A 15,023-nucleotide genomic window follows, 5' to 3' on the forward strand; every position below is an offset into this window, starting at 1 on the left:
TTCGACTGAGTGATCGTGAGATAATTTAGCTCTCCAGCAAGTCTCTGATATCGTCCTAGGTTGGGCAACAAATCACCCATATTTGGCATTACCTTATTGTTAGGATCCATAGGTGTATCAATGGTTTTGGATCCCAAAAGTCTAGTCTCATCTACAAGATTAAGAACATATTCCTTTGTGACAAAACGGTTCTAGTTCGAGATCTCGATACTTATATACCCTAGAAGTACTTCAATGGTCGCAAATCTTTTGTCTGGAATTGTGTGTGCAGGAAATGCTTTAGGCTCTAAACACCTGCATTATGATCACCAATAATCACAATATCGTCCATATACACAATAAGCAGAATCCTTTCGGATGGAGTATGATGTTAAAATGCAAAATAATTTGCTGCACATCATTGAAGGCCAACTCAAGTGCTACAACTTTGAAGTGACCAAACCATGCCCTCAGAGATTTTGTTAAACCATACAGTGACTTCTTGACCCGACACACTAAGCCTGACTCCCCCATGAGCAACAAAACTAGGTGGTTGTTCCATATAGACCTCATCCTGAAGATCACCATGTAGGAAAGCATTCTTTACGTCTAACTGGTGTAGAAGCCAATGATAGGTCGTGGCTAAGGAGATAAACAAATGTACTGAGGCAAGTTTGGCTACTGGGGAGAATGTGTCTGAATAGTTCAAGCCATGCACCTGAGTATATCCCTTAATAACAAAGTGGGTGTTCAATCGAGCCATCTGGATTGACCTTCACAATGTACACCCAGCGACAACCAACCACAAACTTATCAGAAGGAAGACGTTCCAATTCCTAAGTATCATTATCTTGTAGAGCATGGATCTCTTTTATTATTGCATCCTCCATCTAGAATGTGACAGGGTTTTAGAAATAGATTTGGGAAGAGCAATAGAATATAGTGTACTAACAAAATAAAAGTATTAGGGTGACAAGAAATCATTAAAAACAAAATTAGAGATTGGATATTGGGTACACGTGCATTTACCTTTTTGAACAGCAATAGGAGGATCAACCACTTAGGGAATAGTATCATCTAATGAGGGAATTGGAGGCATAGAAGTGGTAGTTGGAGAAGGCTCTTCTCCCTTGAGTCTACATTGGGATGACCCAAGTGATGGGAAGGACTCAAACTGGATGAAGATATAGGAAAACTGGACGAAGGAAATAAGTTAGGATCGGGAAGGTTAGGTAGAGGAAGGGACTCATTAGGGTGAACAGAACTCAAGGAATTAGAATAATATGGCGTAGTCTCAAAAAATGTGACATCAGTAGAGGGAAAGAATTGGTGTAAAGTGGGGCTATAACATTGATATCCTTTTTGAGTATAACCCAAAAAAATACATTTTGTAGCATAAGGATCCAATTTATCCTTCTTAGGTTTAATTGATGAATGAAGGACACACAACTACATATGAGGAGCAACGGAGAATGAAGGAGCCTTAGGAAAAATAATTAAATATGGTATTTTACCACCAAGGAGAGAAGATGACATTTTATTGATGAGAGAGCAAGTGGTGAGCACGTCATCACTCAAAAAAACTTTTGGGACTTTCATTTGATACAAGAGGGTTCAAGTGACTTCAAGAATATGTCTGTTTTTCCACTCCACAAATCCATTTTGTTGTGGAGTGTGCGCACAAGATAATTGATAGATCATGCCAAAGTTTGTCATATAGGTAATGAATAGAGTGCTGAAGTACTCTTTAGCATTATCGTTATGAAGTATCGGGATTAGCATGTTAAACTAAGTCCTTATTCGAGAATAGAAGGCACAAAAGATATTAAAAAACTTAGAATGATCTTTCATTAAATATGACCAAGTCATTCTGGAGTAGTCATCGACAAAAGTAACAAAGTATCAAAACCTCAATTTTGACGTGCCACCACTAGGACTTCAAACATTGGAGTGGACTAACATAAAAGGGATAATGGCTCTTTTTTGATTTTAGAGGCAAAGGGAACACAATGATGCTTTCCTGATTGACAAGACTCATATTCAAGGTTAAACATGGACCTCAAGGTAGGAACTAGCTGTTTTAACTTGTCCAATAATGGATGACCAAGGAGACAACTGATTTGATGTGGTGTGGCGGTGGCACTATAGGCAATAAGAGAAGAGAACAACTCAAAGTAGTAACTTCACCAGCCTCGCATCATGTGCCAATCATCTTCCTCGTCTTCAGATCTTGAAGAATAACAAAATCAAGAAAGAAGGTCATAGAACAATTTAGTGACTTCATAATTCTACCAATAAACATAAGATTAAAGGGGATTTAGGAATGTAGAGAACAGAAGAAAGGGAGTAGGATTTGCTGTTTCTATTTCCTTAGCAGCAGTAGTGGACCCATCAGCAAGGGTAACTTGAGGTAGATTTGTAGAGTACTAGAGAGTAGAAAAGTAGTTGGTTACACCCAAGGTCTTAAATTTCAATTTCGACTCAAATTTCGAAGCTCCAAAAGTGTGGAAATTTCGATTTCAATGTCAATTTCAATTTCGATTTGAAAAAATAATGGAAACCAGTAGGAGAACATTGAATTCTTTTATGAAGCTTTAGAAATGATTAATAGACATAATAATGTAAGTTTTAGGACTAATATATTATAAAGAAATACATCTATGCTGTATATAAGGTGCAGAAGTTGTAATATACTATGTGCGTCAAACATATTTGTAAGATAATGTACATTAAAATATTTAGTGAATCAGTTAAAACAAATGAAATTCATAAATCATTTAAATTTTATTTATTATACAAAAAATGATAATTTAGAAATGAATGGTTAAATAAAATTTTGTCGTAAGTTTATTTTTTCATATAATTTCAAAAGCACTTGTAATAATCATTTGTTTCAATAAAAATAAATTAAAAGTGAAATTCCATTTTACTCCAAAATCCCTCATTTGAATTTTGAGGAAATTTCATTGCATAGTTCAAATTTCAATTAGTTTTGCTAAAATTTTGAGATTTTGATAAATTTCGGATGATTTGTTGAGATTTCGATGGAAATTATGCAAGACGGAAATCGACAGCCATTTTGATTTTGATGGTGACGGAAATTGGAAATTTCGACGGAAATTTCAACAATTTTGTGGAAATTTAAGACCATCGCTTATCTGTCATCTGATATCTCTTTCACTAGTCCCTAGATTATCGACTCTGCTGCTACTGGATGCCTGGTACAGTAGGAACCTTGAATGCTCCTCCTCCGAGATTGTTATAGTGTGCTGTTCACTCAAATAGGTAACTGACAAGAGACACTTTTGAGATTTGGAAATTCCATTCGAAGACACATACAACCTCGATAGAGGAGCAAACCAAAAGTACACAGCGGGCAACATGTTTTTCGTATTCACCAACTTGATCCCAACATACACAACCTTCGACAATCAATGCAAACCACAAGCCCACAATGTACAAATAAAAAAACACACAAAATACCACTGTTTCAGGCCAATTAAACTCAATAAACATTGACAAACAACTTCGAGAAGCTTCAAACAACCATTACTTGGATGTCGTAAATGAGAAACTAAAAAAGGTGGGATCTTTGGACAAAAACCATAGCGAAAAAACTTCAATAGTATGTTTATAGGGGGATTTGCGCACTGCTGGAAGAATTCAGGCCAGAACACATGCCTGAAATTGGCTTCATTCGCCAGCGCGTGGGGTCGGCCCTGGAAGCTTTCGACCGGCGTGCGGAGAAGCTTCTGGAGATGGGATATCAGTGTGGGGCAGATCAGCAGTGTTTGTGGGTGACTGGTGTTGTTTTTGCAAAACCTATAGTGGATTTTGTGTTCCTGAACTGGCAGTGTCGCCCAAGAATTTTCCGGTTACTGCTCTGGCTTCTGGCAGCTTCTGGCTGTTTTTTAGGGCTATAACAACAAACAACAACAACAGCAGAACCAAGCCTTAGTCCCACTAGGTGGGGTCGGCTATATGAATCCTTTTCCGCCAATTTATGCGATCATGGACCATTTCTTTTGATAGATTCAAAGATATTAAATCCTTACTCTCTATCTCTTCCCAAGTTATTTTAGTTCTACCCCTACCCCTTCTACTACCCCCCACAGTAACTGAGTCACTCTTCCTCACAGGTGCACTATGTGGCCTACGTTGCAAGTGTCCATACCATTTGAGTTGTCCCTCCCTTATCTTATCTTCTATAGGAGTTACACCTAACTTACCACGAATATGTTCATTACTTAGTTTATCTTTCAATGTTATACGACTCATCCATCTAAGCATTCTCATCTCGGCAACTTTTACTTTTTGGATATTATGGTGTGCTATAGTGTTGCTGGAAGTTCTTCTACGATGGTAGACTTGCATTGGATTTGGGGATTTAGGCTTCGGTTTTGATGGTGGCTGTGACAATTAGGGTTCAGGTCTCAGAATCATGCTGTAATACCATGCTGAATAATTGGGTAAAATGGAAGACCTCATCATGATGATAAACCTCACCTTGTATTTATAATATATGTTAAAGTACATGCCAATGGCCATAATACTCTTACTAACACACTAACAATGCTAATTGACTAAGATAACCATCAACAGGATGGAGTGGTCTTTTTTTGTCTCACTTTGATCCTTTATGGCTGATGCTTTCAGAGGAGTTCCATAGATTCATATTTAGTGTGACTAGGGAGCTCTAATTTACTGATATATATATATATATATATATATATATATTGTTGTCTATTTAATTTTTCATTTTCTGTTGGTGGATTTCGTCTCGTTTGTCTTGTGAACTTTCTCCCTCTCTCGATAAAATACTTTTTTCTCTTCAAAAAAGAAACTTGAAATCAGGATTTGTTGGGGAGTGATACTAGAAAATATTAAATCTGATTAAAGAGAAATAAACTAAGACCAAATGAGTTGGAAAAGAGAAGGGGGTGTGGAGGAGGAGATGTTTAGGAGCATTTATATATAAAAAGAAGAGCTGGCCCATGTTGTGGAATTGGAGGAAATTTCCTGGAGACAATAATCTAGAGCTTTGTGGTTCAATGAGGTACTTTCGTAGGATGGCTAATGCTTGTTGGAGGTTGGAGCTATAATTTTGTTTACTCACTAGAGATTAGTGGGGTGCCTCTTTTGGAAGTAGGGATATTAAGGAGCAGTTTAAAGCTTGCTATATTAATCTTTCATAAAGGGTCCTGGTTTTGAACTGAACAACGTATAGAGGCAGATAGTCTTTAGTGGAAAGGAAGTGAGCTGGTTGGAACTGCCGTTTGTTGCGGAGGAATTGGCGGTAGGATTGAGAAATCTTTGTGGGGATGAATTGTTTGGATCTGATGAGTTCTCCCTGGTTGTCTTCCAGTTTAATTGGGAGGCTCTCAAAGGAGACTGTCTTTTCCAATGAGTTTCAATCTACTGGTGTGTTTGAAAAAAGCCTCAATGCTTCAATCATTGCTCTGATTTGTAAGAGAAGTGAAACAGTGGATCAGTTTATTGGGGATTATCTATAAATTGTTGGCTAAGGTGAAGGCTTATAATCTCAAGAAAGTATAGGCAGAGCTGTGTGGGTTAATCTGAGTGCTTTTATCGAAGGGGAATGAATTTGAGATGCCGCTTTGCTGGCTAACAAGGTGGGTTATGCAAGGCTAAAAGGAGTTCTGCAATTATATGCAAGCTAGTAATAATAGAAATCCTATGATGATGTAATTTGGGACTTCTTTATATATGTTTTAGAAATGATGGGTTTTGGGGTGACATGGAAGTGTTTAGATTTGGAGGTGCATTTCAGCTGTAATTTTTTATTTTTTTTTATGATGAAAAAAGTTATATTAGATAAGAGAAAGAGAAGATACATTGAAAGGGGGCAAAATGTCCACCCAAGAAAAAAGAAAATAAAATTCAAACAAAATGAAATAAAATGAAAATAATAATAATAATAAAAAGAAAAAAATAAGTAGTTAACCAAAGAATCTCCTCTCCAATCCTTTTCCACCATAATTCACCTCACACTTCAAGCTAGAGAACTCCATCTAACCCTTGTTAGCTCTGTTTTTGCAGCCATCAAAACACACTTCATTTCCTCCTAGATCACAAACTTTAAATCCAACTTAACCATAAAATCTTGAACTTCTAAATCTTTCCTTGAAATCTCCTCCATAGGTGTTGGTAAAATTCCATCCTTGCATTGCTAATCATTAACCAAACCATCATTTTCAAAGGTAGAAACTCCCTCCAATCTTTCCAACGGGGATGGATGTAATTATGATAAATACCCTAGAACATCACTAGAATCAGAAACATATCCATATTGTTCCCTAATTTCATCTAGTAGTGTAAATGTCCACAACAATCAAACTCACTAGGATTGTCACTTTCATTATCTAATAACTCTCCCCACTTTATTACCTCATTTTCTTTGCTAAGGCCATCACAAGACTGGTCCATCTTCTTAGCATATATGCCTTCTTCAATACTTAACTCTCCTTTTAAGTTCCTCTCTGAAATCTTTGGCACGACCTCACTAGAGTGCTTTCTCCTTTCTTCGGAAAATTTCCTCACTTTTGCACCCATTAGAGTAGCTTTGCGACGAGTATAAACCTTGGAACGATTAAATTTATCTGATTCAGTTTTTGAAACGCCAAATATCCTCCCTAAAACACCATCACCTCTATAAGCCTTGGCTGCAGCATCATCTTGCCCCTCTACAAAACTAGAATCATCAATCACTTTGGCACTTTAGGGACCATTTGGTATTATTGTCAAAAATTAAGAAAGCGAAAACGAAAAAATCAGGATAGAAACTAAAAACCAAAAACCAGCAGTCTGTCTGGTTAATATTTTTAGAACCACTACAAATTAAAATTTTGATTAAACCAATGATAATTTTTGTCCTTGAATCAAATAACAATTACAAAATATGATTAAAATAATAAAAATACAAATTAATGTAAATTATATACACTATAATAAAAATAAAAATCTTAAAAGTTATTTTACTTAATTATTAGATTTCAAAATTCACTTTACAAGAACAATCTTGTTATAAATGACAATTGAAATATAGTAAAAATATTTTGTAAATAGATTTTATTATTTATTATTATTTTTTTAAAATTTATGAAAATTTATTTTCATTATATTTCTAATTGGTATGATCATTTTTTTTTTATGTTTTTTATTTGAATTTTCCAGACTTTGTTAAGGAGATGTCTTATTCTCCTAGCTGTATATTCTTATTCTTCTAATGAATTCTTTTTTAATTATAAAAAAAGGATATGATCATTTTATTTTAATTTTAATTAAAAATTATGGATAAAATGAATAATTTAATAGAAAAAGTTAATTCTAGATTCTAAAATATTATGAAAATAGTTTGTCAAAACAACTGAAAACCATAAAATCTGGTTTTTAGTTTTTCTGTAAACAACTGAAAACTGTCAACAAAAACAAAAAACTGATGATGTGAACAAATGCGTTTTCATAATCATTTTTTTCACTGTACAAAAATGAAAATTAAAAACTGAAAACAGAAATGATACCAAACAAACCCTAATTATTTCTTCTTTGTGTCAAATGTTTTCAAATCCAAGTTACAGACATCCTATATTTGCTCCACAATATGATCTATTCCACATAAGTCCTGGGGAGCTGGAGAGAGATTTTGGTCTTCTTTTACAGATGGGTGAAGATCCTTCTTCCCTGTATTCTGCATTTGTGCATTGGGGCTTGGGTGTTGGGCCTGCCCATTAACAAAATCCAAAGGTGATTGGGCTGATCACCCTTTCCCTTAGAATGAGCCCACTGAAAGTCCTGATCCTTCTAAGAAGATCTTATATGAAGCCACCTGTTCCTATCTTTTGAAATTGGGCCTTCAACAATATGGGCCTGTTCCATTAAGAGGCCCAATTTATGTAAAAAGGAGGCTCCTCCTTTTTCAATTAACCACCCCAGGTCCAAGATCAGAACTAAGCTGCCCAGCCCAGATTTTTTATCCTGCTCATCCGCTAATGACACCCTGGCCGCCTCAACTGGAGATGGACCATCCTTTGAGAACCTAACTGACTTCACAGTATTAGCAAGCTCAGCTGCCTGAGCAGCATGAATATGTGTCTTCGAATGGAGATATTCTGGCATTGGCTACCCTAAAGCCTTTGACTTGAGCTCAATCCCATGTTGGATGCACGACTCATCTATCCCATTCACGACGACCTGGTCTCCTTGTTGGAATCTGCTTCCCCAGCCTTCTCCTTTGCCTGCCTTCCTTTTCAACACTACTTGACTCCATGAGCACAGAAGGGATCGTCATACCTCCGCCTCCAGGTTGAACGCGAAACGTTTTATGCTCACAAAGCTCTACCAGCCAACCCTTTTTGTGCATTCCAGCAGTAATATTAGCAGTGTTGATGAATGGTTCTCCTACCTCTCCCAATGTGAAAGTAAGTTAGTGCATCATGTCTCCTAGGTCTTGAAAAATGGCATGGTAGCTTTGTGCATTGGGTGTTGAATTTTTGTTTCAGAACAATTTTCTGCATCTTTCTAGAAGTTCTGCTGCTTCATTGTTGGACTTTAGAATGTGCTAAAAATTCCTTCCTTTTGAGTTATTTAGACCAATTTTCAGTTTAAGGTTGATTGGTAATCCAAGGGCATTTAGTTGCATTGGCTGACGAGTTATCTTGCTCTGCAGAATCAGCTGTCTCAGTTGCATGATTTGCAGGGCCAGGCTCAGCAGAAGTTTCAGTCGGTAATATGTTGGCGCTTTTTATCTTTTCTGTTATTGATTTATACATACATTTGAAAATGTATGACTTTTGTGCATGTGTTTTCTTATCTTTGTTATTGAAATTTTTTTTCCCTGAAACTGCAGGATGCCATCCAAATCCCATTTGTATAGATTCATATAACTGCAATGCCTTATTATTATTATTTTAAAATAAATCTTTTCAATCGCCCCCCACCCCCCAAAAACCTAATTTTTTCCCCTAATCATGCATTTTGTATGCTTTCTGAGGGATTTTTTTTCCTCATAATGTCTTTTGTTTGGTAACAACTATTTTCTATTGCATTTGCTTTGCATGACTTCTCGAATCTATGTTGCTGCTTCTTAATGTTGGCCTTTTGTTCTTGCTTGAACTGTTCCTTCTGTTCTTCCTATCCTGCACATGGCTCTAAATTGCAGTACTTGGTGTTGTGTTAATGTTTGCTTTTGTAGTTTGAAGTATTGAGCGAAACGGAAGACCTAATTATAATAATAGGTCTCCTTCTATTTATAACATGTGTCAAGTATATGCCAATGACTATAATGCCCTTACTAAGTCATGCTTACTAACATAACACTAGCACATACTAATAATGCTGAATGACAAAAATAAGCATTTAGACTCCTCCTCAAGCTAAAGCATAGATATCAATGGTCATAGCTTGTTGCAAATGAAATTACACGAGCCAATCTCCGCCCCCGCCCCCCCTCCCCCCAAAAGGCTTTAGTGAATAAACCAGTAAGCTGCCAATCAGACTTCACATAAGTGGTTATAATTAACTTTTTGTACAAGTTTCTCTTGAACGAACTGGCAATCAACTTCAATGTGTTTTGTTTGCTTATGGAAGACTGGATTTGGAAGCAATATGAATACCAACTTGGGTAACACACATCAACTACAAAGAGTAAAAATGTGGAAACCCAATTCTTCCTACATGTTCTTTAATCAAACAAGCTCACATGTGGTGTGAGCTTGGCCTGGCCACCATAGTTTGTTTCTTACTCTTCCAAGAAATCAAATTACCGCCAACAAAGATTCAATACCCAGTTGGGGATCTGTTTAGGATTGATATAAATTGTTGGCCCACAACCTAACAACTTAAGCTTATAAGTAAGTGGTAATCCAATGTGGGATTTGAGCTAGGTTGCTAGGAGGTCCTTTGTTTTAGCCATGTAGCCCACGTTTATTGCTTGTTTGTTATGAATTATCTTATTCCCTATAATGGGTGTTTATTGTTTCTGTGTCTCTCCTTGTGCTGTTAGGCTGCACGTGCAGGGGAGTGTTAAGGCCTGGTATATATTGTTGGCCCACAACCTAACAACTTAAGCATTTAGGTAAATTGGTAATCTGATAGGATCTTCTGTTGGAAGGTGACTCGACCAAATCTAGATCTGTGTATTGCTGAATATAAGCATGATTCTAATCCTGATATAACAAACCTCTCCCAGGTGCACCTTTGAGATATATCAAGATGCGATTTACTACACCCCAATGATTTGTTCACGAAGAATAAAGAAACCAACTAAGAACACTTATTGTGAAAGATATATTTGGTCGAGTGATTGTGAGATAATTCAGCTTTCCAAGTCTCGGGCACCATCCTCAGTTTTGCAACAAATCACCCATATCTTGCCCTTACTTACTATTAGGATCCATGAATTTATCAACAAGTTTGGCACCTAATAGCTCAATGTCATGTAAAAGATCAATAGAATACTTCCTCTATGACAAGGCAGTTCCTATGCAAGATCTGGATGCATCTCTATCCAAGATGTACTTCAATGGTCCAAAATATTTGTTTTGAAACTTAGTTTGTAGGAAATTATTTTGGCCTTGATACCTTGATCATCACCGCCAATAATAACAATTTCATCCACAAACTTAATAAGAAAAATTCTATGAGATGGAATATGATGATAAAATTAAAATATAGTGATCTTCTACACACAGTCAGAAGCCGAACTCAAGTAGTACAACATTGAAATGACCAAACCTTGCTCTAGGAGATTGTTTTAAACCATATAATGATTTCTTGAGCCGACACACTAAACTAGGCTTCTCTTGAGCAGCAAACCCAAGTGGTTGCTCCATATCGACCTCTTCATAAAGATCATCATGTAGGAAAGTATTCTTCACATCTAACTAATGTAGATGCTAGTAATGGGCGGTGGCTAAGGAGATTAACTAACATATTGAGGCAAGTTTGATGACAAGTGAGAATGTCCCTTAATAATCCAAACCATACACTTAAGTATATCTCTTAGCAATAAGGCGAGCCTTCAAACAAGCCATGGAACCATTTGGATTGACTTTCATGGTGTACACCCAACGACAAACCAACAACAAATTTATTAGGAGTAAGAGGTACAAACTCTCAAGTATCATTATCCTATAGTGCATGCGTCTCTTCAATCATTGCAGTCCTCCAGCCAAAATAGGATAGAGCTTTAGAAATAGATTTTGGAAGCGTAATAGAAGACAAGTGCTAACAAAATAGTAGTATGAGAGTGACGAGAAATCATAACAAGAAAAATTAGATATGGCGGATCAACATCTTGGGAAATAGGATCATTTGTTGAGGGAACTAGAAGTGTAGAAGTAGAAGTTGGAGAAGGCTCTTTGACCTTGGGTTGTTGTGTGTGCCGCAAGTTGGGATGATCCAAGTGAGGAGAAGGACTTGAATTGGGTGAAGATATGGGGGTATTGGGTAGGGAGGCTAGGCTAAGATCTAGAAGACTGGGTGGAGGAAGGGATTCATCAAGATCAACATAACTCAAGGACTCGTAATAGTATGGTGTACACTCAAAAAAGATGACATGACAAAGAATTGATCTAAAGTAGGGTAGAACGTCAAGATCCCTTTTGAATGAGGAATGGTGTAGCAAAACACATTTGATAGCATGAGGCTTCAACTTATCCATTCCTAGACTTAAATGATGGAAAAATGGTACACAACCAAACATATAAGGAGGAAGTGAGAACAAAGGAGTCTTAGGGAAGATAAGTTAATATGGTATTTTACCACTTTCTTGATTAGAGAGTAGGTAGTTAGCACAAAACCACTCCATAAAACTATGAGACATTCATTTGATATGTTATGGTTTGAATGACTTCGAGAATATGTTTGTTTTTTTGTTGCAAATCCATTTTGTTGTGGAATGTGGACAAAAGATGACTGATGGATCATCTTAGTGTTAGTCATATAGGTATAAATTGGGTACTGAAGTACTCCTTAATCACTACGAAGTATCTTAATTGGTAGATCAAATTGTGTCTTTATTTGAGAACAGAAGGCACATAAGATATTAAACAACTCGATCTTTCATTAAATAAAAGTAGTCATTGACAAAACAAAGTATTGAAACCCTAAGATGTGATACGACTAGGACCCCAAATATCATAATGGACTAACCTGAAAGGGTTAACCACTTGCTTATTGACTTGAGAAGCGAAGGGAATACAGTGATGTTTTCCCAAGTGAAAATATTCACACTGAAGATTAGACACATAATTGAAAGTAGGAACTAGCTATTTTGACTTGTCCAGTGATGGATGATCAAGGCGACAATGGATTTGGAATGGTGTGTAGTAGCAACACTACAAGCAATAAGAGGAGAGAGTGACTCAAAGTAGTAAAATCCACCAGCCTCAAGTCTTGTGTAAGTCATCTTCCTTTTCTTCATATCGTGAATAAGAATAGAACTAGAAGAATGTTACTAAATAATTTAGTGATTTCATAATCTTACCAACAAACACGAGATTGAAGGGGATTTAGGAATGTAGAAAATAGAAGAAAGAGGGATGGAGGGAGTAGGATTTACTCTTCCTATACCATTAGCAAGGGTAAATTTGGGTAGATTTTTAGTATATTGGAGGCAGAAAAGAAGTTGGTTACACCTATCGTATGGTCAATGGTGGTAAAGTCAATAACTCAAAAACTAGTGCGAGAGATACTAAATGACATGCAAACTGTAGGAATACTTTTTTGAGCAAAAAATGCAATGTGATGAGATGCTTGTTGGGATGCGTGATATTGTAGGAACCTTAAATACTCATCCTCTGAGATAGTTACCGTACTCTATTATAAGTGATTGAAGAAACATACATTTGAAATTGATGGACTCCATTATAACACTCACCAATGACAAACACGGTGAACGGCCGGACCACAAATAAGGTGAACCCCTGAAACAACCATGAATGTGTTACCAATAACATGATGTGACACTGCCACAACCCCAAAAGTTAGCCTACAAACCCTACCATTGGCCCAAGGGACCAGCCAATTACCTTAATAGTGCCAAAGTACCAAACAACAACTAACAAAATGTCATGAGCAAACAATTGGAAAGGTTAGATCTTTGAAAAAAATACATGAATAACAATTTGATATTATGGTCTATAAAAAGATTTAAGCTAGTATAGAGGAAATTGGAGCAAAAACAGGCAGAAACATCTCATGCGGTGGTGCATGGAGATGGACCTATTGGTAGTTAATTGGCATGTGGGGGCATGTGGCTGCTCCTCTAGTGATGAAATTTTGCACACTTAAATATCGCAAGGTTATGCGATTGGTTATTGTGTTTATTTTGCGAATTATGCAAAGGTTCTTGGGATTCTGAAAAATGCATTGTTGTTCAAGAAGCTTCCAGAAACTATTGTGTTTTTTAGCGATCTCTAGACTTGTTTATGATCTCTAGATGTACGGCTGGTCCTCCTATAGTTGCAGATATGCTTAGATAAGTAGGTTTAGGCTTTGGTTTGGTGGTTCGGTTTAGGTCAGATCTTGCTCTGATACCTTGTTGAAGTATTGAGTACAACGGGAGACCTAACCACAATGATAGGTCTCACCATCTGTTTATAATATATGTCAAGTACATACCAATGGCCATAATGTGCTTGTTGAGCGTGTCAGGGAGTTATCTTCGGAGGTAGGGCGTGTTGTCTTGGATTGGCTGTTATGCTATTTAGTAGTCCCTTTCAGGGGTAACCTAGATTGAGTATCTAAATTTTTAGTTGGGTGCTTTTTTTTTTTTTTTTGTTTTTTTTTTTTTTGTTTTCATCTAGCAAGCTTGTCTTTCTAGTATCCCATTATATTTTCTTTGTATTTTGAAAATTCTTGTGGGGGTTGTTGGCAAGATTGAGAGATATATGGCATATTTCTTGTGGTTAGGGGTAGGGGTTTTTAGTGACCAATTGATGAGGTGGAAGGTGGCTCGTAGGTCTAAACAGGAGGGCAGTTTGGGTCTTGGAAATTTGGTGTCTAAAAACATGGCTCACTTGGCCAAGCGGCTTTAGTGGTACCCGTTGGACGATTCTTCCTTGTGGTATAGAGGTTTTAAAAGCAAGTTTGGACTTGATGGGAATGGATGGGATACTAATTTGGGTTCTAGATGTTCTTGAAAAGTCTGTGGTAAGCTATTTCTCAAATTTATCCCCTTTTTCTTCCCCATATGAATTTCTTGCTGGGTAGGGGCTGTATCCATTTTTGGAAATACCTTTGGTTGGGGAATGTTGTTTTGTCCAGCTCTTTTGTTTAAGCTCAATATAGAATGGATCCATAAATGGTGGGGAGACGAAGTGTTACCCACTTTGTTAATCTTGTTTAATAACTCTCAGGCCTCTTTGGAAGCCGACAGTCGATCTTGGTCTTTGGATACCTCAGGGTTCTATTCCGAAAAATCTTTTTATCAGTTTTTGACTAGTACTGGTTCTTGCTTTCCTCTCTATAAAACTATTTGGAAGGTATAAGCCCCCACCTAAAATTATAGGTTTTTTTTTTTTGGGTGATTGGTTATGCTTAATAGGATCAAGACCAATAACTTATTGTAGATTAGGACCCCTTTGAAAGCTTTCTTTCTAGATGTATGCATGCTTTGTTTTAGCTGCTTATAATCTCCTAGAAGGTATGGAATAAGTTATTCAATTATTTTGTAGAATGTTGGGTCGTCTAGAGACAATGGAGTAGTTTTTGGCAATTTATTTGTTGGTTTTTCTAGGAAAAGGAAGGAAAGCCGTTATGGAAGTGTGCTTTCTATGCAGAATTTTCGAGCCCGTGGATGGAATGGAATTCATTATTTGGCTTCTCTTTGGTGTGTGGGTAATGGGGACTTCAAGGAGGCGTGTCTTTTGGATATTTAGTGTGATTAGCATTCCTTATCGATTTGTTAGAGCATACTTATTCTTATGGATTCTTTTTTATGCTTTTTGGTTTTTCCTTTTTTATCTTTTTGGGTAACTCAGAGTTTGTTAAGGAGATGTCTTATTCACCTATTTCTACATTCC

At 36.7% G+C, this 15,023-nt stretch overlaps 1 protein-coding gene across 2 annotated transcripts in view; it reads left to right on the forward strand.

Annotated features, from left to right (window-relative positions):
* LOC131158057 (mediator of RNA polymerase II transcription subunit 8) overlaps positions 1 to 15,023 on the forward strand; it is a 113,284-nt gene that overhangs the window by 58,922 nt on the left and 39,339 nt on the right. For both annotated transcript variants that reach the window (XM_058112618.1, XM_058112619.1), the window contains one exon: positions 8,666 to 8,722. In XM_058112618.1, coding sequence (XP_057968601.1) covers positions 8,666 to 8,722 — 57 coding nt within the window. The remainder of the gene's footprint in view (positions 1 to 8,665; positions 8,723 to 15,023) is intronic.

This window comes from Malania oleifera, chromosome 6 (genome assembly GCF_029873635.1).
Source record: "Malania oleifera isolate guangnan ecotype guangnan chromosome 6, ASM2987363v1, whole genome shotgun sequence".
NCBI lineage: Eukaryota > Viridiplantae > Streptophyta > Magnoliopsida > Santalales > Ximeniaceae > Malania > Malania oleifera.